Raw genomic sequence first — 26,834 nt, 5'->3', positions numbered from 1 at the left:
TAAATGTAAAGATACGATATCTTGCGAGGAAGGAACAACAGAAAATCAAAATATTAACAAAAGTAAGAACAAAACCAAAACTTGGACTAATAGTCAGCATAAAATAAAGACAGACACATTAACAAAAAAGGAAGCTAGATATTTGCATGATAACCATAGCAAGCCTGAAAGAACTATTAGAAACAATAGAAACCAAATACCAAATAAATACAAAGATTACATAATGCATATGAATGGAGAACAAATAACACCTAATACATATGGAGAAGTATTGAAACTTCCACATGAAGAAAGGGAAAAATGGGAACTAGCTATGAAAAAAGAGATGGAAAGTTTACAAGGATTAAATGTATTCACACCTGCGATCGCACCTAAGGATAAAACAATTATAGGTACCAGGTGGATTTATAAAATTAAGAACTTAGAAGGAGGCAATACCTTATACAAGGCTAGACTAGTTGCACAAGGCTATGCACAAAAATATCCAGAAGACTATACTGATACATATTCACCCACAGTGAGAACAGAGAGTGTCAAAACAGCCCTTGTAGTAGCATCTGCACTCAATCTGGACGTATTCCAATATGACATACAGACCGCATACTTACATGCAAAATTAGATAAGGAAATATATGTAAGAGCACCACACAGTCAATACACTAATAAGAACGAAATTTGGTTATTAAATAAGAGTCTGTACGGATTAAAGCAATCCGGCAAAAGATGGTACGATTGCTTGGTAAAAGTACTTAAGACCATGGATTTCAACGCCACCACTGCTGATAACTGTTTCTTTGTAAAAAAGAGTAATGATCATATTGAATTTGTATTAATTTACGTGGACGATATTTTATACATTGGAAAGCATAAAGAGAGCAGGGAAATCTTTGTAAATAAGTTAAATGAACACTTCTCACTGAAATCTCTGGGTAAAGTGAATAAATACCTTGGTGTGCAAATTAACAAAACTAAAAGGGGATTCAAACTTACACAGAAAGATAAAATCATCGAACTCCTAAACAAATGTAACTTAAATAATGCCAAAACCTGTGACACCCCTATGCAAACTGATTTTCTTAGAAACACCGATGAATCTTCCCCTGAGTTTAAAGACAACACATTTTACAGATCAGTTATAGGTTCACTCCTTTATATATCTAATTGGACTAGGCCAGATATTGCATTACCTCTCAATCTATTGTCAAGATATGTTAGTAAACCAACCTTGTATCATTGGGAAGCTGTCAAAAGAATTCTAAGATATCTGAAGGGTACATTAGATTTTTGTTTAATGTTGGAACCCAATAATGACAGAGAACCAAAAATTACTTGTTATGCTGATGCAGATTGGGCTGGTGATACATCATGCAGAAAGAGTACTTCTGGTTATGTTTTTCTATTGAATGATTGTCCAGTTTACTGGTATACTGGTAAACAAGAACTAGTAGCCACTTCTACTACAGAAGCGGAATATGTTTGTTTGTCCAAGGCTGCAAATAACCTTGTATGGTTCAATGATCTGATCACTGATGTTTGGAAGAAACCCACTTTACCATTTATTATGCATGAAGACAATAAAGCAGCCATTGAAATATCCAGATCCGATGCAATTGGACAAAGGTCCAGGCATATTGATATAAAGTTTAAGCATGTGAGACAACTGTCTCAAGACGGATTCATTAAAGCAATACATTGCGATACTTCTGAACAATTAGCTGACATATTAACAAAACCCTTACCTTCTAAACAACACAAATATTTAACTTCTAAATTATATGTATTATATTGTCCTGAATCAGAATGTAATTGGTGTTGTGTAACGAACCGGCATTTAGAGGGGGATTTGTCAGATGTAAATGCCTTATTCTCCAATGTGTAAATAATGTATATATGGAACATCAGAGGTTAACTTATTCTTTGGACTTTAATGTATTCATAACTTACCACTCCCATTCCTAGCTCCACCCCTTGTATATATAAGGAGCTACCCTCACCATTCTCACTGCTTCTACCTTGAATATTCAGTGAATATAGAATGCCTATCATAATTAAAAAGAAATATATTTAAAGCTCTAACTCCTATTATCTTTATTGAGTCTGATCCTGAAAATATTGCAACAATATTAATATACATAAAAGATTTGATTTAAGAGATATATGTATGGGGGGGTAGAAAAAGGGTAGATTATGAGCAGAAATCGCTAAACTGGGAGATATAATAATATTATTATGCTAAATTAGGAGTTATTATATAATGTTATAGTAGAATGTCATTTTGAAATGTATAGTATAAGGGGGATATAATAATATTATTAGAAAGAAAGGGTCAGCATATGGGGATGGAGTAAGGGGATGGTAAAGTATTATGTAATCTGTTATGAATTTGGGTTTTATTATGAAGAAGCCACAGGGGGGAGGGGAGGGGGGGTTAGGGAGGAGGGGGGGGGAAAGGGGGAAAAATTTGTATTTGAAAAACTTTTTCAATAAAAAAAAAAATGATGTTTCCTAGTTGGGTCACGAAATGTCTGCAAAAAAACCCACGCAGCTCTGAGAGCAACAAGGCCCCCTCAGTCCTCCTCCTTCTCCTTCCTTCCAGCACTGATGATGTTTCCTAGTTGGGTCACGAAACGTCTACAAAAAAAACCCACGCGGCTCTGAGAGCACCAAGGACCCCACAGTCCTCCTCCTTTTCCTCCTCCTCCTTTCCCACTCCCTCCTAGCACTGGTGATGTTATCTAGTTGGGTCATGAAACGTCAGCAGGAAAACTGCCAAGTTCAGAGAGCACTAAGGGCCCCACAGTTCAACCCCGAGCTTAAAATTTTTTAAATTTTGTATTTATATGTTTTATTCTATGGCTGTTCACCGCCCTGAGTCCTTCGGGAGTAGGGCAGTATATAAATTCAATAAAATAAAATAAAATAAAATAAAATAAAATAAAATAAAATAAAATAAAATAAAATAAAATAAAATAAAACAAACAAACAAACAAACAAACAAACAAATAAATAAATATTCTCTTTTCTTGGTTAACAGGATTGTTGAAAAAGTAGAGGGACCCTGATCTGAGCACTTCCTGGACTGACCAGGGAATTTTCTTAAGGTTTCAGGGCTCACTTCTTTTGCGAATAAAATTGTCAACAACTCGGAGAGCATCCAAGATCACCGATTCCAGAAAATGGAGCTGCTTCTGGGCTAAAGGACCCCGCAAGATTCTGTTTCTAAGAAAGTTTTGAGTCACGGCTATTGTTTTCGAGGGACATCTGTTTCTGTTCTCATTTATTCATCCTTTCGGAGGTTGGTAGCACAGATAAAAGTTTATGGGTAGATTTCGTAACCAAATAAATCACATCGACAATATATATATATATATATAAAAATCTAGGCAGCCAAAGTGTTTGGGTATCATTTTATGAGGCAGACACACCCTCTGTTTTGCATTTTTGCCTTGGGGAATGGATTTCTTTGGAACAGAACAAATAAACTCTGTTTTTTGAGGTTCTTTTGAGCCGAGTGTATGAAGTGGGCAGGCCTTATGGCAAAATTGGTCTGCGGGATTTGAAGAACGAGGTGTGGAAGGAAAAAAGCTGGATTGGATTGGGCCGGATTAAGGGATTTATGCAAAATAAGCATCGGTCGGCAAATTTTAATATACTTTCTGTTACAAACCATTTGGCCACAGGGATGCTGCAGTGGTTGTAAGTGTGAAAAATGGTCATAAGTCCCCTTTTTCTAAGTACCGTTTGTAAGTCAAGGACTACCTGTATTTCAACCAGATTCTTCCATTCATGAATTATGGTTGAAATAGGTTGGGGGGGGATCACTTTAAGGCAGAGGTCTTCAAACTTGGCAGCTTTAAGACTTGTGGACTTCAACTCCCAGAATTCTCCAGCCAGCTGGCTGGAGAATTCTGGGAGTTGAAGTCCACAAGTCTTAAAGCTGCCAAGTTTGAAGACCTCTGCTTTAAGGGAAACGATAAAACCCACCAAACTTCCTGCCTTTCATAAACCACAGTTTAGCAGCCCAGCTGGCTAAACCAGGATGAATAGGAGTTGGGAAACTTGAAACTCCCAAGTTTTTGGCGTTTCAAAGTTTGTACCTTAATTTGGCGGCTGCAAACATGAAAGGGCTTCAAAATGTGTTCTGAGTTCAAGAATTCTCCACACTGAATTTCATTTTGTCAGATAGGGCCCAGTGTTCAAGAATTCTGACAAAATGAAATTCAATGTAGAGAAAAGTCAAGTCCTACATTTAGGCAAGAAAAACCCAAAAGGACACATATAGACTGGGTGAAACCAGGTTTCTTAATAGCAGTGACTGTGAAAGGTTCTCGGAGTCTTAGTGGACAACCAGCTAAATATGAGCCAGCAGCCAAAAAAGCCAATGCAATCCTAAACTGCATTAACAGAGGGAAACAATCAAGATCAAGGGAGGTACTAATACCACTCTATAAAGCCTTAGTAAGACTACACCTAGAGTCCTGCATCCAGTTTTGGTCCCCACACTATAAAAAAGATGTTGAGACTCTAGAAAGAGTGCAGAGAAGAGCAATAAAGAGGATTAGGGGACTGGAGGATAAAACATGCGAGGAACGGTTGCAGGAACTGGGCATGGCTGGTCTAGGGAAGAGAAGGACCAGGGGAGACAGGAGAGCATCTTCCAATATTTGAGGGGCTGCCATAGAGAGGAGGAAGGGGTCAAGCTGTTTTCCAAAGCACAAGGAAGAAAGAAAGAAAGAAAGAAAGAAAGAAAGAAAGAAGAAAGAAAGAAAGAAGAAAGAAAGAGAGAGACAGAGAAAGAAGAAAGAAAGAAAAAGAAAGAGAGAGAGAGAGAAAGAAAGAAGAAAGAAAGAAAGAAAAAGAAAGAGAGAGAGAGAGAGAAAGAAAGAAAGAAAGAAATCTGAGTGAATCATAGTTGGACAGAAGACATGGCTGGTCTAGTGAAGAGAAAGACCAGGGGAGACATAAAGTAATATTCCAATATTTGAGAGGCTGCCATAGAGAGGAGGGGGTCAAGCTGTTTTCCAAAGTACAAGAAAGAAAGAAAGAAAGAAAGAAAGAAAGAAAGAAAGAAAGAAAGAAAGAAAGAAAGAGAAAGAGAGAGAGAGAGAAAGAAAGAAAGGAAGGAAGGAAGGAAGGAAGAAAGAAAGGAAGAAAGAAAGAAAGAGAAAGAGAGAGAGAGAGAAAGAAAGAAAGAAAGAAATCTGAGTGAATCATAGTTGGACAGAAGACATGGCTAATCTAGTGAAGAGAAGGACCAGGGGAGACAGGAGAGCATCTTCCAATATTTGAGGGGCTGCCCCAGAGAGGAGGAAGGGGGTCGAGCTATTTTCCAAGGCACCTGAAGGCCAGACAAGGAACAATGGATGGAAACCGAACAAGGAGAGATTCAACCTGGAATTAAGGAGAAATTTCATGGCAGTGAGAACCATCAACCCATGGAACAGAAGTTGCCTTCAGAAGTTGTGGGAGCTTCATCACTGGAGGCTTTCAAGAAGAGACTGGGCTGCCCTCTGTCAGACATGGTGTAGGGTGTTTCCTGTTTGGGCGGGGGGTTGGACTAGATGACCTCCAAGGTCCCTTCCAGCTCTGTTAATCTGTAATCAAATTTCGATGTTCAGAATGACTTTGGAAGGAGGGTAGTTTATGCGTAAATCCATGTTTTGTCAGATCCTGGGAGGAGGAGGCTTTTCGGACAGGAAGGGGTTATTATCCCTTCTTGCCCTTCCCGTTACTCCAGCAGATAACAAAAAAATGAAGACCATCTGGAATTAATTGGAGTGAGCTGTCCTGTTTCATTGCCCTCCCTTCCCGATGCAAAACATTTCCCCCCCACACTCCCGCTTTGGAGCAACTTAATTTATGGTAGGATTTTCCGGCTTCCCCACCGTTCAGCCTCTTTCCTGCCTTGTAAAATTCTTATTATTTGTCCCCAGGTTTCCTCTCCGGCCACTGCAAGTTGCTTAAAGAGGAGTCAGCAGGAGCTGAAACAGACATTAAAGACCCCATAATAGTTGCCGGCTTCTTGGGAACTTAGTCAATTGGAATCACATTTAATAAGAACTGAGACCAGATTGGAATAACAGAGTTGGGAGGGACCTTGGAGGTCATCTAGTCCAACCCCCTGCCCAAGCACGAGACGCCCTATGCCATGTCTGACAGAGGGCAGTCCAGTCTCTTCTTGAAAGCCTCCAGGGATGAAGCTCCCACCACTTCTGAATAATAGATTAATTACAGATTAATAGAGTTGGAAGGGACCTTGAGGTCATCCAGTCCATCCCCCATCCAACCAGCAGACCCTACACCAGTGATGGCTAACCTTTTTGCCGTCGCGTGCCAAAAGCAGGGGGAGCGTTGCGGGGGGGGATTGTGAGCACGCATGCCCAAATCCATAATTCAATGTGCCCACACACACCCCCATGCGTGCACGAACAACCCCCCCCGTTTTTGGCACGCAATGGCACGGTGGGCCCAGTAGGCCCGTTTTTCGCCCTCCCCAGGCTCCAGAGGCTTTCTAGGAGCCTGGGGAGGGCGAAAACAGCCTTCCCCACCCCTCTGGAGGCCGGAAGCAGCCCGTTTTTCGACTTCCGGTGCGACCGGAAGGCCCCTAAATCAGCTGGCTGGTGCGCACATGCGCACTGGAGCTGAGCTAGCGCCAACGCTTGTGTGCCCACCAATATGGCCCCGCGTGCCAACTGTGGCATGCGTGCCATAGGTTTGCCATCACGTCCCTACACCATTTCTGAGAGATGGCAGTCCAGTCTCTTCTTGAAAGCCTCCAGGTATGAAGCTCCCACGACTTCCATAGGCAACTTCTGTTCCATCGGTTGATTGTTCTCACTGTCAGAAAATTTCTCCTTATTTCCAGGTTGAATCTCTCCTTGTCCAGTTTCCATCCATTATTCCTTGTCTGGCCTTCAGGTGCTTTGAAAAACAGCTTGACCCCCTTCCTCCTCTCTGGGGCAGCCCCTCAAATATTGGAACCCTGCTCTCCTGGTCCTTCTCTTCACTATTTATTTATTTATTTATTTATTATCAAATTTATAGACCGCCCTTCTCCGGAAGGACTCAGGGCGGTGTACAGCCAAAGTAAAAAACATAGATACAAACATTAAAAACAATTTAAAAAGATATATATAAATTTGGCCCCAAAGTAACAAAACATATGTAAGAAACTGATGGAGCTAAGGATGTTTTTGCAAAGAAAGCAATTTTTAAGAGTTGTGGGTCCTATCAAAAGTTCAGAAGGACATTGGAACATTAAAGGTAAAAAGTTCAAGACTGGAAAACTGGAAGAAGCGGTTATTCCGATAAACTCGGTCAAGCAGATTCGTTAATAGTTTTAACCACACAATCTAGTAATAGAGCGGAGAAATTAACTAATCGCTTGCCTCAATTTATTATGCTTCTGCTGCAAGGATGGTAAGAAAACAAGAAATATAGGTTAAGAAATAAAAAAAAGGGACAAAGAGGCAGTCTGGAAAAGGGGGAACTGGGCAAAAGGTGGGGAAACAGATGAAGCCTGGGGGAAATTCACGGAGAAACAGGCGTTCCGGGAAGATTGCAACCCTGTGATCTTTTGTCAAAGGGAGGGATTTGTGGTTTGGGTGGAGGGAATAAAAAGTTGAAGAAATTTATTCCTGCCTATCTGTTAGCCAGCCGCTCTTGGAGGAACGTATTTTACATGCAATAAACTGCTTGCTGCTTCACTTTACGATTCTTGTCAAATTTCTGACTGGTGAGTTTGTTTCTCACAACTAGACTAACCAAGCCCTTCCTCTCTGTGGCAGCCCCTCAAATACTGGAAGACTGCTATCCTGAGCCGCCCTGAGTCTTCGGAGAAAGGCAGCATATAAATTGAAATAATAATAATAATAATAATAATAATAATAATAATAATAATAATAATAATAATAATAATAATAATAATGTTAATTATTGTTAATTATTGATATTAATGTCCAAATTGAGTGGAGGAAACATCATAAAAGCCATAAGTACCTGGGCTATACCTGTGATTAGATACTCTGCAGGAATAATTGACTGGACCCAGATGGAGTTAGACAATTTGGACAGAAAAACAAGGAAGCTTATGACAATGAATCATGCCTTGCACCCTAAAAGTGATGTTGACCGATTATATTTACCAAGAGCAGAGGGTGGTCGAGGACTCCTACAAGTAAAGCAGACTGTGGAAGAAGAAAAATGCAGCTTGAATGGTTACATCCAGAAAAGTGAAGAACCAATGATTAAGGAAGTAAATAAAGGAGGCCTTTTAAAGACAACTAAAACAAAAGCAGAATATAAGAAAGAAGTAATTGAGCAGCGAGCTGAAAATTGGAAACACAAAGCTCTGCATGGCCAATACTTGAAAAGTATTGAAGGCAAAGCTGACCAGAAACTAACTTGGAACTGGTTAAGATCAGGAGTACTGAAAAAAGAAACAGAAAGCTTTATTTTGGCAGCTCAAGAACAAGCCCTAGCCACAAACTGTATGAAGGCAAAAATTCAACATGTTACCTCCAACAGCAAATGCCGCCTCTGCAATGAAAAAGAAGAGACAGTTGACCACCTGATCAGTGGGTGCAGCAATATTTCACAAACTGACTACCTACAACGCCATGACCGTGTTGCTAAAATCATTCACTGGAAATTGTGCCAGAAGTTTGGATTTGAGTACAGCAAAAACCACTGGGAACATCAGGTTGAGAAAGTTTTAGAGAATGAGAAACTCAAGATCTTGTGGGACTTTAGGATTCAGACTGACAGGCACTTGGTCCACAACACACCTGACATAACAATAGTTGAAAAGAAAAAAGTGTGGTTCATTGACATTGCAATACCTGGTGATGCACGGATTGAAGATAAGCAGCAAGAAAAAATCACAAAGTACCGGGACTTGCAAATTGAAGTTGAGCGACTGTGGAAAAAGAAATCGTGTGTTGTCCCGATTGTAACTGGAGCCCTTGGAGCAATACCCAAAGGGCTACCCCGCTATTTAGAAATTCTAAATCTGCCGGACTTGAACATTTTGACTCTACAAAAAACCACCTTACTCGGAACAGCTTACATCCTCCGACGATACCTTAACAGTTCCTAGGTCCTTGGTTAGGACTCGAGCTGCTGAGCTATTAACCGGCCTCAAAGGCTGTGAATCTCACTAAAGATTAACCAATAATAATAATAATAATAATAATAATAATAATAATCCTGTCTCACCGGTCCTTCTCTTCCCTAGACTAGCCATGCCCAGTTCCTGCAACCGTTCATCCTAATGTAGATAAAAGAAATAATGTGAATAAAATAGGAATCATACAGAGTCAGATATATGGGCTCTGGGGGACCCTCTCTATTCACATTATTATAAGGGGAAGACGTGCTTAGATACATGAACTCTGAGAGAACCTCTCTATTCACATTATTATAAGAGAGGAAAGTGCTTGTTGGAGATTACATTAACAAACAGTTAAACCCCATTAAGTGGTAATATATCTTCTGAGACCTAGATGTCACGAAAGGACAGCCATATGGAAAACATCTGAGTGACCTCACTATGAATGACACAAAGACCTATAGGTTACAGAGAGTTACTTAATCCAATAAACTTACCCAAGGACAGTAGTAAATCTCCCATTAGCAACTCCGAGCACTTAAGGAAAAGTTGTGTGGCTAAGATAATTTTATAAACTAAAATTAATGATTTAAGTAATTAGATGAACATATTATCCAATGTATGTAACCACATAGGGAAAATCGGATGTATGATCTCATGTTAACCATATATGGAAAATGTATGATCTCACTGAATCCTTTGTCTTAGAAATGTATAAAACCAGTTGTATCAGAGTTCTCTCCTTGTTCAAAGCTTCAGGTACAAAACTGGCTCTGAACCTTGCACAATAAAACTGTCTCTGGCTGACCCAGGAATGTTGTTTGGTCTCATCATTCCACAACAATCCTATGTTTTAGCCTCCAGTCCCCTAATCCTCTTTATTGCTCTTCTCTGCACTCTTTCTAGGGTCTCCAGATCTTTTTTATAGTGTGGGGACCAAAACTGGATGTAGAATTCCAGGCGTGGTCTTACTAAGGCTTTATAGAGTGGTATTAGTACCTCCCTTGATCTTGATTGTATCCCTCTGTTAATGCAATTTAGGATTGCATTGGCTTTTTTGGCTGCTAGCTCATATTTAACTGGTTGTCCACTAATTCTCCAAGCTCCCTCTCACAGTTCCTGCTATTAAGCCTGGTTTCACCCAGACTATATGTGTCCTTTTGGGTTTTCTTGCCTAAGTGTAGGACTTGACTTTTCTCTAGAGGTCTTCTAGTCCAACCCCATGCCTGATCAGGAGATACTATGCTGTTCTGGACAAATTCTCCAATCTCTTCTTAAAAGCCTCCAGTGATGAAGCCATCATCTCCAACCCAAGGGTCTTCTGATGAACGGTGCTACAGTGCCCTTCTCCCTCCTGGCACCCGGGGATGATGGGAGATGGAGTACATCCTTGCAGGCATGAACTTTACAGTCATGGACAGGCTCCTTTGCAAAAGTGGGCGATAGAATCAGGTTTCAGGCGGATGTTTAATCTTCAGTTCTCATGAACTTTTGGATGGTTCTCTCCAGTGAGGCCAGCGCTGGCCACCATGGACTCCTTCTTTGCTCAGTTGTGTGTTTGGGTGTGTAATAGTAGTAGTAGCAGGAGTGGGGAATCTTCTGCCAAGCACTCAGCTTCACAACTAGCCAAGAGCCAGAAGGGAGGGGGTCAGGGAGACCTCAGAGGCCAAAGCAAACATGGGGGTGGCAGGCCCGGTGACCACCAAGGCAGTCTGCCCAGAGGACCTGCCAGCCCGGCTCTTGACGGAGGACAACCATGGAAGAAGGAGAACAGGGTGGGTCCTCTTGGTAGAAGAATCTGGTCCTTTAACCAGGATGCCTTCTCTCCAGATCTCCTTCCTTCCTTCCTTCCTTCCTTCCTTCCTTCCTTCCTTCCTTCCTTCCTTCCTTCCTTCCTGCCTGCCTGCCTGCCTCCCTCCCTTCCTCCCTCCCTCCCTCCCTCCTTTCCTTCCTTCCTTCCTTCCCTCCCTCCCTTCTCTTTCATTTTTCCTTCCTCCAGTCTTTCCCTTCCCTCCCTCCCTCCATTCCTTCCTCCTTCCCGCCTTTCATTTTTCCTTCCTCCAATCTTTCCCCTCCCTCCCTCCTTTCCTTCCTTTCTACCTTCCCTCCCTTCTCTTTTGTTTTTCTCTCTCCAATCTTTCCCCTCCCTCCTTTTCTTCTTCCCTCCCTCCCTCCCTCTTTTATTTTTCCTTCCTCCAATTTTTCTCCTTCCTCCCTCCCTCCCTCCCTCCTTTCCTTCCTTCCTTCCTCCCTCGTTTCACTTTTCCTTCCTCCAATCTTTCCCCTCCCTCCTTTCCTTCCTTCCTACTTTCCTTCCCTCTCTTCTCTTTCATTTTTCCTTCCTCCAATTTTTCTCCTTCCTCCCTCCCTCCCTCCTTTCCTTCCTTCCTTCCCTTCTCTTTCATTTTTCCTTCCTCCAGTCTTTCCCCTTCCTCCCTCCCTCCCTTTCCTTCCTTCCTCCCTTCCTCCCTCCTTTCATTTTTCCTTCCTCCAATCTTTCCCCTTCCTTCCTTCCTTCCTTCCTTCCTTCCTTCCTTCCTTCCTTCCTTCCTTCCTTCCTTCTCCCCTATGATCTCTAGCCATGCCGATGTTGAAGTATAGGTAGGCCCCTTAGCTTATGACGCCAACCGAGCCCCAACATTTCTGTTGTTAACTAAGACATTTGTTCAGTGAGTTTTGCCCTGTTTTATGAACTTTCTGGCCTCGGTCATTAAGTGAATCCCTGCAGTTTTTAAGTTAATAACATGGCTGTTAAGTGAATCCGGCTTCCCATTGGCTTGCTTGTCTGAAGGTCACACATGAGACCTCCCTTGTCATAAATATGATTCCGTTGCCAATCGTCTGGATTTTGATCATGTGACTGTGGGGAGGCTGCAAGCGTCATAAGTGTGAAAAATGGTCCTAAGTCACTTTGTTCCGTGCCATTGTAACTTTGTTCCTCCCCTACCCACAAATTTTATTGAATTTTTAATTAATTACATTTCTTAGTGCAGTGTTTCTCAACCTTGGAAGTTTGAAGATGGGTGGACTTCAACTCCCAGAATCCCCCAGCCAGCCAGTCCACCCATCTTCAAGCTACCAAGGTTGAGAAACACTGTCTTAGTGCTTAACAAACATCGTGTTGTCTGGGTATTTAATTTGCTTAACAATTCTGATTATATTCTTAATCTCCGCCCCTTTTTCCCAACCATTGGTAAAATAGATTCCATGTTTGATCATATTCTGTGTCTTCTTTCTGCTGAATTTTCAATGTCAATCTATCCATTTCTGCACATCTTAGCATCTTCTTCATTATCTCTTTATCTCGCGGTGTTTCTTCATTTTACCAATATTGTGCGAAGAGAATCCTCGCTGCTGTGACAACATGTAATATTAAATACATACTTTTCTTACGTGATTTTTCTGATATGATACCTAATTAAAAACAGTTCAGGTTTAAAACTTATTCGTTTCCCTATCATCTTTTCTAGCCGCCTCTGTAGCTTTGCCCCACATTATTTTGTTTTAGGACAAGTCCACCACATGTGATAAACTGTGCCCATCTTTTGATGACATTTCCAACATTTGCTAGACGTATTTTTAAACATTTTAGCTAACCTAGCAGGTGGTAAAGGCCATCTATAAAACATCTTATATAGATTTTTCTTTATAAGAAGTTGCCATTGTTAATCTATAGTCAGTGCGGTTGTAACTTTGAATGGTCACTAAACAAACGGTCGTAAGTCATCGAGGCCTACTTGAAAGGCTGGAGTTTTGAAGATTTAGAACAGTGTTTTCAACCTTGGAAACTTGAAGATGGGTGGACTTCAACTCCCAGAATCCCCCAGCCAGCGCTGCTGGCTGGGGGATTCTGGGAGTTGAAGTCCACCCATCTTCAAGCTACCAAGGTTGAGAAACACTGATCTAGAAAGATGTGTAGAACGTTGGCGCCACCTGGTGGCTAAAGTGCTGAATGAGGCCAGAGAAACTATTTTTCCAGACTTAATTCTGGAGCTCCAAGAGAACGAGATTGAGATCAATGGGCAAGTTGCAGTCAGTGGGCAAAGGGAGACTTCTGATCCTGTTTGGATTCCGACTGTAAGCACCGGTTAGGTAGGTTCAGAGGTGGTATTCAGCCGGTTTGGACTGGTTTACCGGTACCGGTAGCGGAAATCATGGGTGCTCCTTCCCCGCTACCCTGCCAACCCAATGCCATCCTATTTAGGCATGTTTTTGAGGCCGGGCGCACGCGTGGAGGCGTGCGCTCACATTTGCGAATCGGTAGGGAAAGTAAGTGAATACCATTCCTGGGTGATGTTCTGTCCCCAACCACACGCACACACACCAACAGACGTTCAAGAGTTAAAGACCAAACCAGCCGGCAAAATCCTTTTCCTTATGATAACGGAACTTGGCAACAACCTAGTGGCTGCCTGCCAAGAGTTTATTATTTACGAAGAGGAGAGATAACTTCTCCCCACTCCTGGTACATCAAAAGAAACAGCTCAATAATTACGGAGTCAATCAAGTCCAGAGATAATCCAGCAAAGTCTATAGCCAAAAGTCCGGCAATACAGAATGGCGTGGAAGCTTTCAGCTTTGTTCGTCACAAGGTTTGATTGGCCACCACGCTCCCTTTTATATCCTGTGGGGTGTGGTCCAGTGACTCAGCCTAATCTTGGGCACGCCTTTTCTTCTGTTGTGCGCGCTTATCTCTGCGACGCTGGCGTGGATCCAGCCAAGACTCATTACCCTCATCACTGTCCATCTGTGGCTGCGTGGACGTGCTTGGCCCCGGCCCTATCTCTTGCCCTTCGGCGGACACTGAAGGCATTGCCAGAGGGGAGGGTCCTGGAGAGGGAGGCCTTGCCAACTCCTCTCCTTCACTCTCAGAGTCCTCTCCTGCCGATGACACAGGCTCAGGTAACGGAGCCACAACAGGTAGGTTAGAAGAACCACAAAGATGTGCCCCACAATTCTTCCAACTTTTCGGCAGGTTAACAAAACAACAGAGTTAGAAGGAACCTTGGAGGTCTTAAGGTTTTAATGTTAGAGTTTTAATGGCCGGATGCCTTTACTGTCGCCAATGCGGAGTTTTGTTCAGCAGATATATTCTCAGTGTGCCCGGAAAGAGAAATATCTGCCTCTACCTAGGATCGAACTCGCAGCCTCCTGATTGTGCCTCCTGATTGGAGGAGGCAAGAGCTCCACCTCTAGGCCACCGCACCAATGGTGAAATCTAAATTTCTTTCCTACCGGTTCTGTGGGCGTGGCTTGGTGGGCATGGCTTGGTGGTAGTGGGGGTCATGTCACTGGATGGGTGTGGCTATATAACCGTGTGACCGGGGGATCAAAAGACAGAAACTCACTAACAATGTCCTGCTGGAGCAGGGTTGGACTAGATGACCTCCAGGTCCCTTCCAATCCTGGATTATCCTCTGAAGCTGCGTCTGGTGCCAGGTTTGTAGTCTTTCCTTCCTCTCCTTTGTCCCTCCCTCCCTCATTCCCTCCTTCCATCCTTCCTTCCCTCCCTCCCTCCCTCCCTCCTTCCTTTCTTCTCTCCCTCCTTCCTTCCTTCCCTCCCTCCCTCCTTCCTACCTTCCTTCCCTCCTTCCTTCCTTCCCTCCCTCTCTCCTTCCTTCCCTCCCTCCCTGCTTTCTTCCCTCCCTCCCTCCTTCCTACCTTCCTTCCCTCCTTCCTTCCTTCCCTCCCTCCCTCCCTCCCTCCTTCCTTCCTTCCTTCGCTCCCTCCCTCCTTCCTTCCTTCCCTCCCTCTTTTCTTCCCTCCCTCCCTCCCTTCTTCCTTCCCTCCTTCCTTCCTTCCCTCCCTCCCTCCTTCCTAACTTCCTTCCTACCTTCCTTCCCTCCTTCTTTCCCTCCCTCCCTCCCTCCTTTCTTTCCTCCTTTCTTTATTTTAACTACCAATTCTGGCATGGACCCCTGCATGTGTAGAGGGTACAAACCACACGACTTCCTGGTTAAAACCAGGAAGTAACGACAACCGAGCGGGTGGGCGGAGCCTTCCACCAGGATCACTACCGGTTCTCCGAACCACCCGCCACGATCGCTACCGGATTGGGCGATCCGGTCCGAACCGGGAGCATTTCACCCCTGCACCGCACCGCTCGCACTCTTTCCCGAGCCTCAACATCCTTTTCAGAATATGGTGACGGAAACTGGATGCAGTCATTTCCAGACGTGGTCAAATTCTGAGAACTTTGTGGGAGTTCCACGTGGGGTCAAGGGGGAGCGGGGAGCAGGAAGTTCTCACTAGATGACCTACAAGGTCCCTTCCAACTCTGTTGATCAGAATGGCTTGTCTCCAGAAGCTGGAGGAGCTCCATCGCTGGAGGTCTTCAAGAAAAGATCGGGGCAACCATTTGTTCTGGGTTGGTAGAAGGACTCCTGCCTTGGGCAGGAGGGTGGGTGGGCTGGACTAGAAGACCTCCAAGATCCCTTCCATCCAAGCCCTAGGATTCCATGATTCTATAGAACCGAACTTTAATAGGAAGCCAGAAGAATTCCCTGCTTGTGATGCCATCAAGGTGATTTATGACATCAGAAGTAGGGAAGACTTTGACAGGATGACCTTAAAAGGGAGGGACGGAGGGGTCAGAAAGATTGAAGAAGGTCTGGCTCCAAGCAGGCTCCAAATGGCCCTCAAAAGTGAACTTTGGTGTCACCCCTGTGGACAATGACTTGACCCCTGCTGTCTCTTTCTGGCAGGTTCAACCAAACCTTGGAGGTTGAATGGGAAACAGGAAGCCCCAAGCTCTGAGTATCCCCATCCTGACATTACGTGCAATCAGAGGAAAGGAGGAAGGGATGAAGGACAAGAGAGAGGATTGGCTGGGCTCACAAAGATGAAGGTACAGGAATGGACCCATGGCCCCCTTTCCTGAACAACCTTCGCTTTGAGCTTTTAGCTGGAACTGAAGGCGGGAACTGCCTATCAGGTTCGGACAGATTCTGGAGAACCGGTAGCGGAAATTTTGAGCAGTTCGGAGAACCGGCAAATACCACCTCTGGCTGGCCCCAGAGTGGGGAGGGAATGGGGATTTTGCAGTATCCGTCCCTTGCCATGCCCACCAAGCCACACCCACCAAGGCACACCACGCCCACCAAGCCACGCCCACAGAACCGGGAGTAAAAAAATTTGAATTTCACCACTGGTTGAGACTGAATTGAAAACAGGCTCTTCGACTCCCAGGGTGGACTTCGACTCCCAGAATCCCCCAGCCGGCAGGCTTTAAGCGGGGAGGACTTCAACTCCCAAAATCCCACAGCAAGAATGATTTAAGAGGGGTGGACCTCAACTCCCAGAATCTCTCAGGCATCATGCTTTAAGAAGGAAGGACTTCAACTTCCAGAATCCCCCAGCCGGCAGGCTTTAAGAGGAGAGGACTTCAACTCCCAGAATCCCTCAGGCATCATGCTTTAAGAAGGGAGGACTTCAACTCCCAGAATCCCCCAGCTGGCATGCTTTAAGAGGGGAGGACTTCAACTCCCAGAATCCCCCAGCCGGCAGGCTTTAAGCGGGGAGGACTTCAACTCCCAGAATCCCTCAGGCATCATGCTTTAAGAAGGGAGGACTTCAACTCCCAGAATCCCCCAGCTGGCAGGCTTTAAGCAGGGAGGACTTCAACTCCCAGAATCCCCCAGCCAGCAGGCTTTAAGAGGAGAGGACTTCAACTCCCAGAATCCCTCAGGCATCATGCTTTAAGAAGGGAGGACTTCAACTCCCAGAATCCCCCAGCCGGCAGGCTTTAAGAGGAGAGGACTTCAACTCCCAGAATCCCTCAGGCATCATGCTTTAAGAAGGGAGGACTTCAACTCCCAGAATCCCCCAGCCGGCAGGCTTTAAGAGGAGAGGACTTCAACTCCCAGAATCCCTCAGGCATCATGCTTTAAGAAGGGAGGACTTCAACTCCCAGAATCCCCCAGCCGGCAGGCTTTAAGAGGAGAGGACTTCAACTCCCAGAATCCCTCAGGCATCATGCTTTAAGAAGGGAGGACTTCAACTCCCAGAATCCCCCAGCCGGCAGGCTTTAAGAGGAGAGGACTTCAACTCCCAGAATCCCTCAGGCATCATGCTTTAAGAAGGGAGGACTTCAATTCCCAGAATCCCCCAGCCGGCAGGCTTTAAGAGGAGAGGACTTCAACTCCCAGAATCCCTCAGGCATCATGCTTTAAGAAGGGAGGACTTCAACTCCCAGAATCCCCCAGCTTGCGTGCTTTAAGAGGCCTTCTCTCTCCTTGTCTCTCCTCCAGAGCCGTCCCTCGGCCTTCGGAGAAGCTCCATCCCGCTGCTGCTGTTGTCTTCTCCACCATGGATCTGTTTGAGAGATTTGAGGAGCTCCTGGACGTGGTGGTGTGCCTGGCCATGCTCTACTTCCTCTCCCAGAGTTCTCTCTTCCTTCTGTATTTGTACTTCCTGTTACCCCTGGCCTTTGTGTTCAAGGAGGAGAAGGAAGAGGAGGAGGAAGAAGAAGGAGAGGAGGAACAAACTATACCCGAAACTCAATAAACAAGGCAGTGGAACCTCTTGTGATGGGTTGCGTCTTCTAGTCCAAGCCTGCTTGCCGGCTGCCTCCCTGCTCCAGAGGTGGGATTCAGCCGGTTCAGGCGAACCGGTAAGTTCCGACGATCAGCTGGCCCGTCCTATAATTCCTTCTTTCTGGCTCAGCTGACTCGCGTAGCACAGCTGATTTCCGCACCTCCGCTGTTCTATTTACCGGGGTTGCCTTAGGAGGTAAGCAGCTGAGCTTCAAATTGCTGTATTTTGAACGCTGCGCGATTGTTAAACCGGTTGGAGCCCACCACTACCCTGCTCTATTTTCAGTGGTAGGTTCTACTTACCTTTACTACCGGTCTGCGACGGGATTGCGCGCACGTGCCTTGCTTCTGCGCATGTGCAGATCGCTGATGATGACATCCGGGGTAGTGGGCGGGGCGTCCCACCAGTTTTACTACTGGTTCTTCCGAACCGGTCTGAACCGGGGGCAATCCACCACTGGTCCTCACCCCTCCTGGCTACCGGTACCTCCCCTCCCAGAGGTGCTTCACCGGTTGTCCAGAAAAGAGAACGAGGACTCTCAACCGCCTCATACAGGCAGTCCTCGACTTATGACCACAATCGAGCCCCAAATTCCTTGTCGCTAAGCGAGACATTTGTGAAGTGAGCTTTTCCTTGTTGAATGGCCTTTCTCGCCCCCGTCGTTAAGCGAGTCACCGCAGTTGATAAGTTGGCAACCCGGCTGTGAAGCGGATCCAGCTTCCCTGCAGACCTTGCGGGTCAGAAGTTTGCCAAAAGGGGATCGCGGGAGCTGCCAAGATGCTACAACCGTCATAAATATGAGTCAGTTTTCCAAGCATCTGAATTTTGATCGTGTGATCCTGGGAATGCTGTTAAGTGTGAAAAATGGTCGCAGGTCCCTTTTTTTCCCGGTTTTGTTGTAACTTTGAACGGTCGCTAAAGGAGTTGTGGCAAGTCACAGACTACCTGTACAGATGTGGCACCTCTTTTGCAGCTGGCCAGCTGCAAAAAAGCTTTTTTTTTAATGAAAGGGGTGGTGATATGGTCCTGATGTAAAGGTGATTGACGGGGGAGTTGAACCTGTTTCCCTGTTTCCTTTAGACCAGAGGTGTCCAACTCAAGGTCTGGGGGCTGGATCCGGCCAGTGGTGAAATCCAATTATTTTTTACTACCGGTTCTGTGGGCGTGGCTTGGTAGGCATGGTGTGGCTTGGTGGGCGTGGCTTGATGAGTGTGGCAAGGGAAAGATACTGCAAAATCCCCATTCCCTCCCCACTCTGGGGCCAGCCAGAGGTGGTATTTGCCGGTTCTCCAAACTGCTCAAAATTTCCGCTACCGGTTCTCCAGAACCTGTCAGAACCTGCTGGATTTCACCCCTGGATCCGGTCCAGAGGGTGCTTGGATCTGGCCCGCGAGGCCACCCTGGAAACAGCGAAGGACCAGCCCACTGTGCCTCTGCCAGCAAAATTGGAGCTTGAGATTTCCTGAGCTCCGTTTTCGCTGGCAGAGGGTTGCAGGAGGCCGTCCCAGCTGAAAACGGAGCTCACAAGAGCCACATGCAGCCATCCGAGCTCCGTTTTAGCTGGCAGAGGTTGCAGGAGGCCATCCCAGCTGAAAACAGAGCTCATGAGAGCCACATGCAGCCATCCAAGCTCCGTTTTCGCTGGCAGAGGGCTGCAGGACGCCATCCCAGCTGAAAACGGAGCTCACGAGAGCCACGTGCAGCCACCTGAGCTCCGTTTTCGCTGGCAGAGGGCTGCAGGAGGTCGTCCCAGCTGAAAACGGGGCTCACGAGAGCCACGTGCAGCCATCCGAGCTCTGTTTTCGCTGGCAGAGGGTTGCAGGAGGCCGTCCCAGTCGCAAACGGAGCTCGGGAACCTGTTTTTGCTGGTAGAGTGCTTGGGCCACCACAGATTTCCCCCTGACATGAGTGACATCATGCTGGCCACACCCACCCTGGCCATCCCTGAGGTCAAACACAACCCTAATGAGGCCCTCAATGAAATTGAGTTTGACACCCGTGCTTTACACGATTTCATGTTGGGAGCTGACCCTCCCGCTTCTCTAGCCATGGTCAGTGTTAAGTTAGCAAGATGGTCGTTAAGTGAGTCTGGCTTCCCCATTGGCTTGGCTCGCCTGAAGGTCGCCCAAGGGATTGAGTGCCCACAGCTGGGGTTTGAGGCCCATGACTCTTCCTTTGCTCCATTTATGACATCAAAAGCCAACTAGACACTAGCTAAGATGAGCTTCAGGGCAGGCCAAGAAAGAGCAACTTACAACCTTCCGTGGGGCCGACGGGGGAGGTCTGGGTTGGGAGGTGGGACTGGGCAGGACACCGCAGCCACTGCTAGAAGCCATGCGGTGAAGAGCTAGGTGTGTAGCGAAGGTTTACCCAGGTTGGGAGCTGAGCTTTGGAGGAAACTCTGGAGGTTCCTGGACCTCATCCATTATCTGTGGTCTGCTGGGACTGCAGTATGATTGACTTGCCACCCTCCAGAAGACCCGTCCTGTCATGAATCATCAACTTTGGAAGTAGGCAAGGTAATTCAAGAATGCAGGAAGCACTAGAACTCACCGTCTCCTGGTGTTTAGCCCAAAGTCACCCAGCTGGCATTCATGATTAAGGTGGGACTAGAATTCACTATCTCCTGGTGATTGCCTTAAATCATCCAGTCAGCTTTCATTCCTAAGGCAGGACTAGAACTCACCGTCTCCTGGTGATTGGCCCAAAGTCACCCAACCGGCTTTCATGCCTAAGGCAGGACTAGAACTCTCTTGTCTCCTGGTGATTGGCCCAAAGTCATCCATTTTGCTTTCATGGTTAAGGCAGGACTACAAGTCACTGTCTCCTGGTGATTGGCCCAAAGCCACCCTGCTGACTTTCATGCCTAAGGCAGAACTAGAACTCACCGTCTCCTGGGGTTTGGCTCAAAGTCACCCAGTTGGCTTTCAGGGCTAAGATGAACTAGAACTCACCCTCTCCCGACTCCCAGTTTCTAACCTGCTTTCTTAACCATTGCACCAAATTGACTTTCAGTAGCCAAAGATTTTTTTTTTAAAAAAATTGATTTATATGCCGCCCTTCTCCGGAGACTCAGGGCGGCTTACAATGCGTTAAGCAATAGCCTTCATCCTTTTTGTATATTTATACAAAATCAGCTTATTGCCCTCACAATCCGGGTCCTCATTTCACCTACCTTTGAAAGGATGGAAGGCTGAGTCAGCCTTGAGCCTGGCAAGATTCGAACTTATTTTAATTGCAGACAGCTGGTGTTAAACTGCAGTGCCTTGTCTGCAGAGCTATCCAGGCTCCTGATAGATATCCTGTCCCTAATGCTGGAGGCTTACTTTTGCCTCCCGGGAGATGATGGAGATATAATCCCTGGAAATGCATGCAGATCTTTCCAAGAAAGGCCCCATAGAAAGCATCCCGGAAGCTATCAGGACAGGCTCCAACAGAGACCCCTAAGGATCTCTGTCTCTGACGGGGCGTTTGATCCCCCGCAGGCGTCCCCAATGATGCAGAAGCCACGCCACATCCAGGGAGCCGGCGATGCCCTGGTCCGACCGGACATCGCTCCGCAAATGGAACGCCTGCTGAACATCCTGTTGCTCCTTGCCACTGTCCACTTCCTCCTCCAGACGGCCCTCTATATCTCCTGCCTCTACTTCATCCTTCCCATGAGTTGCGCCTTCTCCAACGTCATCACGGGGTAGGTTGCAAGCAGGGGTGGGTTCTACTTACCTTTACTACTGGTTCGCAACGGGATCGCTTCTGCGGATGCGCATATCGCTGATGACGACATCCGAGGCAGTGAGCGGAGCCTCCCGCCGGTTTTACTACCGGTTCTTGCGAACCGGTCTAAACCAGAGGCAACCCACCACTGGTTGCAAGCCAAGGAGACACCAGGCACCCTGCACAACTGCTGTGGCATGGGGCAGAGGTCCCCAAACTTTGGGACCAGGCAGTCCGGCTGGAGTTGGGGGGGAGAGGGGAACTGGGCCATGCGAGCAGTGGGCCAGCATGCACACGTGCTCACGGAGCTCTACTCGTGTGAATAGCAGGCCGGTGCGTGTGCATGAGTGGAGTTCCACATGCGTGTGCACAGAGGCCCACCTCTCGCACAGCCCAGTTCCAAATAGACCACGGCTTGATAGTGGGCTACAGCCTGTGAGTTGGGGACCCTTGGTGTGGCTGTCTCTACGCTTGAAAATTGGGTATCTCTAGTCTAACGAAACGAAGGACTTGGGGTGACATGATAGTGGTCTTCCCATATTTAAGGGGCTGCCCTAAAGAAGACATGGGGGGGTCAAGCTATTCTCCAAAGCACCGGAAGGCAGGACGAGAAGCAACGGATGGATACTAACCAAGGAGAGAAGCAACCTGGAATTAAGGAGAAACTTCCTAACAGTGAGGACAATTAACCGGTGGAACAGCTTGCCACCAGAAGTTCTCCATCCCTGGAAGCTTTCAAGAAGAGACTGGGCAATCATTTGTCTGAAATGGTCTAGGGCTGTGATGGCCAATCTGTGGCACGCATGCCAGAGGTGTGCCCACAGAGCCCTCTCTGTGGGCACACGGGCTGTTGACCCCAGCTCAGCCAGCTGGTCGTCGGGTTTCCAGCGCTCTGGCATATGTATGCGCCTTCCAATTTCGGCACTCTGTGCCATAAAGGTTATCGTCACTGGTCTAGGGTCTCCTGGGGGTTGGACTAGAAGATCTCCAAGATCCCTTCCAACTCTGTTATTCTGTATTCTGTAAAAGGTCAGAAGAGAAGGACTAGGGTTGACATAATAGCAGTCTTCATCTCACCTCCACCCAAATCAGAACCTTAGAAACTTAAAATACACACAGTTGGTCCTCGACTTAAAACCCATCTGTTTAGCGTCCGTTTGAAGCGACAGCAGTACTGAAAGCTATGATTGATGGCCATGTTGTCCCCAAAAGATAGGTCCGCCTGGCACAGAAGCCCATCAGAGCCAGACACGAGCGACGGACTTTCGCAAAACGTTTATCGAAGCGCTTCAGCTAAAGGGTCCCAGACGCTAAAGGAGCAGAGACCTTGAACAAGAGCATAGCACGATCTTTTCCACAGCTGATTTCCTGAAAGAGGGAAGTGACATTTCACAAAACAGTGTTACCAACTGGAGTGTTTCACTTAACAGCTGTGGCAAGAAAAGTCGTAAAATGAAGCAAAACTGTCTCACTTAACAAAATAAATGTTGGGGTCATTTGCGGTCATAAGTCAAGGATTATCTCTATTCGAGTTCTACAGTAACTTCTTTGCTTCCCATTTTAGACATACATACCCAACTTCCAAAGTTGGCCATCAGAAGTACAGGGGACCTCCATCTAAAAACTCATCATCTCCACCATGACCTTTAACTTTTAAGCTTGCAAGCTCCACAAAACCTCTCGTTTCCATTCCAGGGGGAACATCATGGCTCCCAATTGGCCATCAAAAGTAGGGTGGACCTCCATCTAAAAACTCATCATTTCCACCATATCCTTTAACTTTTAAGCTTGCAAGCTCCACAAAACCTCTCGTTTCCATTCCAGGGGGAACATCATGGCTCCCAATTGGCCATCAAAAGTAGGGTGGACCTCCATCTAAAAACTCATCATCTCCACCATGACCTTTAACTTTTAAGCTTGCAAGCTCCACAAAACCTCTCGTTTCCATTCCAGGGGGAACATCATGGCTCCCAATTGGCCATCAAAAGTAGGGTGGACCTCCATCTAAAAACTCATCATTTCCACCATATCCTTTAACTTTTAACACTATATCCTTTAACTTTTAAGCTTGCAAACTCCACAAAACCTCTCATTTCCATTCCAGGGGGGAACATCATGGCTCCCAATTGGCCATCAAAAGTAGGGGGACCTCCATCTAAAAACTCATCATTTCCATCATACCCTTTAACTTTTAACACTATATCCTTTAACTTTTAAGCTTGCAAGCTCCACAAAACCTCTTGTTTCCATTCCAGGGGGAACATCATGGCTCCCAATTGGCCATCAAAAGTAGGGTGGACCTCCATCTAAAAACTCATCATTTCCACCATATCCTTTAACTTTTAACACCATATCCTTTAACTTTTAAGCTTGCAAGCTCCACAAAACCTCTCGTTTCCATTCCAGGGGGAATACCGTGGCTCCCAATTCTTCTGACCAACTGCAAGTAGGACATCACTTGGGTCAAGGGGCCGGAGAGAATGTTCAGCCCAGGGCCATCCTCCCTTATCTCCAGGGGGTCGAGGACATCCTCATTTCCATGGCAATTGCTTACTTCCTGGTCCGTGCTGGGCTCATCTTCTGCAACCTCATTTTCATCCTGCCCCTGATTTTCTTCCTCAAGGATCTCACTTGTCCTTGAGGAGCAACCATGAATAAAAGGAAAACTCTTGAGCAGGTATTATGATCTCTGTTTGGCACACCACGGGACAACGAGACCTTAGCACTGCGGAGGTTGAAGGAGAACTAGAAAGCAGTGAGGACAACTCCTTAGAGTTGGGTTTTGAGCCCTTTAAGTTGGGCGGACTTCAACTCCCAGAATTCCCCAGCAGCACTGGCTGGGGAATTCTGGGAATTGAAGTCTGTACATCTTAAAGTTGGTGAAGTGGAGAAATCTTGCCTTAGCGTCTGTAAAAGAGGGCTGGGAAAATATTTACAGACCCTTCACATCCTGGACATAAATTGTTTCAACTCTTACCCTCAAAACGATGCTATAGAGCACCGCACACCAGAACAACTAGACACAAGAACAGGTTTTTCCCGAATGCCATCACTCTGCTAAACAAATAGTTCCCTCAACACTGTCAAACTATTTACTAAGTCTGCATTACTATTAATCTTCTCATCGTTCCTATCACCCATCTCCTCCTACTTATGACTGTATGACTGTAACCTTGTTGCTGGTATCCTTATGACTTATATTGACTGTTTCCTAATATGATTTGATTGCTTATTTGTTCCCTATGACTATCATTAAGTGTTGTACCTTATGATTCGTGATGAATGTATCTTTTATGTACACTGAGAACATATGCACTAAGACAAATTCCTTGTGTGTTCAATCACACTTGGCCAATAAAGAGTTCTATTCTATTCTATTCTATTCTATTCTATTCTATTCTATTCTATTCTATTCTATTCTATTCTATTCTATTCTATTCTATTCTATTCTATTCTACATTCCAATATTCTCTTCTCTTCTCTTCTCTTCTCTTCTCTTCTCTTCTCTTCTCTTCTCTTCTCTTCTCTTCTCTTCTCTTCTCTTCTCCATTCCAGATTTTCTATTCTATTCTATTCTATTCTATTCTATTCTATTCTATTCTATTCTATTCTATTCTATTCTATTCTATTCTAATTATTCACAGATGGATAACTACACATAGTTACACGTAGATACCTATGTAGTTTACACTAGGGCAGTGTTTCTCAACCTCCGCTCCATTGTAGTTGTAAGTCAAGGACCACCTGCATTTTCTGCCATTGAGGTAACAGTCAAGGTGGCACAAGTAGTTCTCCCTTAACGACTGGTTCCTTAGTCATGGTTCCAAGTTACGACAGATCTCCCCGGACGTGCTGGTGACCCAAGTTCGAAGTTGCGACAGCCGCACACGGACTTCCCAGGCTGACGTCATCACTGTAAAGAGCAAAGCGGCCCAATTACATTTGTGGGATGGGGAGCTATATGCAGCTGCTAAATCGATCAATCGATCGATCAATCAATCAATCAATCAATCCAGTCTTTGAAGAGTCAAAGGACCTCCCTCTATGCTGTTGAAAGTGGAATGGTCTTCTGTACCAGTGAAAGAATATTTGTAGCTCAGGGTTGAAATGAGGGGTCCTTGGTGCTCTCTGAACTTGGTGATTTTCTTGTAGACGTTTCATTACCAAACTAGGTAACATCATCAGTGCTAGAAGGGAGTGGGCTTTGCTGTCAGTTTATATTCCTTGGGGCCAAGCCACTAGAACAGGGCTCTCGAAATTTAGCGACTTTAAGACTTGACAATTTCAGCTCCCATGTGTTTGGGGAATTCTGGGAATTGAAGTCCGCAAGTCTTTTTTTTTTTTTTTTTAATTTGATTTATATGCCGCCCTTCTCCGAAGACTCAGGGCGGCTTACAATGTGCTCAGCAATAGCCTTCATCCTTTTGTATATTTTATACAAAGTCAGCTTATTGCCCCCACAAACTGGGTCCTCAATTTACCTACCTTAGAAAGGATGGAAGGCTGAGTCAACCTTGAGCCTTGGCGAGATTCGAACCCTGCAGTAATTGCAGGCAGCTGGTCTTAATAACCAGCTTAATAACAGGGTTCCTTAAACTCCTGTGCTACCAAGGCTCTGTACTACCAAGTCTTAAAGTTTGCCAAGTTTGGAGACCCCCCTGCACTGGAATATCGTCTTCTGTAGCCCCTCAGTTCCTTCTCACCTGTTGGATGGGTTGAGTAGAGGAAGCCAAGCTTCTATCCCTGTGACAGGAGAGGTCAATGGCACAGAAGGTTCCACTCGATTGGTCAGTGACCTCAGAGATGGGCGGGGGCTTCGCTCTCTGCTTCACAATGGAGTTTCTCGGAGAGAAGTTGGGAAGTTGAAGATGGATCCGTTGAGGACCAGCAAATCAGCTGGAGGGAGCTTTGGCTCCCGCCAGCTTTCGGCGTCTTCATTTTACAGGTGAGATTTGGGCCTGCTTGTTGAGAGGTCTGGAGCCCCCAGGTCAAAAGCTAAAATATCTACCACATGTGGTGGTTATGTAAAAAAAGCCAGAGAGTCCTGGCACCAAATGAAGGCATGGCTGGAGGAGATATTAGAACAAAACGTAAGATTTAAAAGCAGAATTATTCTTACTAGGAATCAGAAAAGGGAATCGTAGCAAAGAATCAATATACTTAATGCTTCATGTAATAACAGCAGTAAGGATGGTTTATGCACAGAATATTATAAAATCTGGAATAAAGTGTATTATTGGTTGGAAAGGAGGAAAGGAGTTGGAATAGAATAGAATAAGAATAGAATAAGAATAGAATAGAGTAGAGTAGAGTAGAGTAGAGTAGAGTAGGAGTAAAGTAGAGTAGAGTAGAGTAGAGTACAATAGGAGTAGAGTAGAGTAGAGTAGAATAGAATAGGAGTAGAGTAGAGTAGAGTAGAGTAGAGTAGAGTAGAGTAGAGTAGAGTAGAATAGGAGTAAAGTAGAGTAGAGTAGAG

The 26,834-nt window shown here is 45.6% G+C and overlaps 1 protein-coding gene and 1 long non-coding RNA gene across 3 annotated transcripts; one reads left to right on the top strand and one right to left on the bottom strand.

Annotated features, from left to right (window-relative positions):
* The first annotated feature begins 15,689 nt into the window (after positions 1–15,689).
* On the top strand, positions 15,690–24,029 carry LOC148112537 (uncharacterized). 2 transcript variants are annotated; one of them, XR_015729126.1, is made up of 3 exons: positions 15,690–15,956; positions 17,359–17,720; positions 23,765–24,029. XR_015729126.1 is itself a non-coding variant. In XM_087874800.1 (3 exons), the coding sequence occupies exons 2-3, from the start codon at positions 21,139–21,141 to the stop codon at positions 23,997–23,999; spliced, it is 432 nt and encodes a 143-aa protein (XP_087730926.1). In that variant the 5' UTR covers positions 19,854–20,163; positions 21,130–21,138; the 3' UTR covers positions 24,000–24,029. The 2 variants fall into 2 exon arrangements, 1 of the variants encoding a protein (XP_087730926.1); XM_087874800.1 differs by lacking the exons at positions 15,690–15,956; positions 17,359–17,720 and adding exons at positions 19,854–20,163; positions 21,130–21,335.
* LOC132711973 (uncharacterized) lies at positions 22,490–26,124 on the bottom strand. Its single transcript, XR_009622677.2, has 3 exons — positions 26,062–26,124; positions 25,035–25,271; positions 22,490–22,726 (listed from the first exon to the last, which is right to left on the bottom strand). It is a non-coding gene; the product is annotated as an uncharacterized LOC132711973 (long non-coding RNA).
* Positions 26,125–26,834: the final 710 nt, after the last annotated feature.

This window comes from Pantherophis guttatus, chromosome 8, assembly GCF_059756535.1.
Source record: "Pantherophis guttatus breed Tessera chromosome 8, ASM5975653v1, whole genome shotgun sequence".
Classification (NCBI taxonomy): Eukaryota; Metazoa; Chordata; class Lepidosauria; order Squamata; family Colubridae; genus Pantherophis; species Pantherophis guttatus.
The sequence above is the reverse complement of the archived record's forward strand: the minus strand, read 5'-3'. Positions and strand labels throughout refer to the sequence as shown.

What these genes read in the sequence shown, in the direction of transcription:
- LOC148112537 (XM_087874800.1), top strand. Translation starts at nt 21,139, where the DNA reads ATGATGCAGAAGCCACGCCACATCCAGGGAGCCGGCGATGCCCTGGTC. An exon ending in TTCTCCAACGTCATCACGGG is followed by an intron (nt 21,336 to 23,764) that starts GTAGGTTGCAAG and finishes TTTCCATTCCAG; the next exon opens with GGGGAATACCGTGGCTCCCA.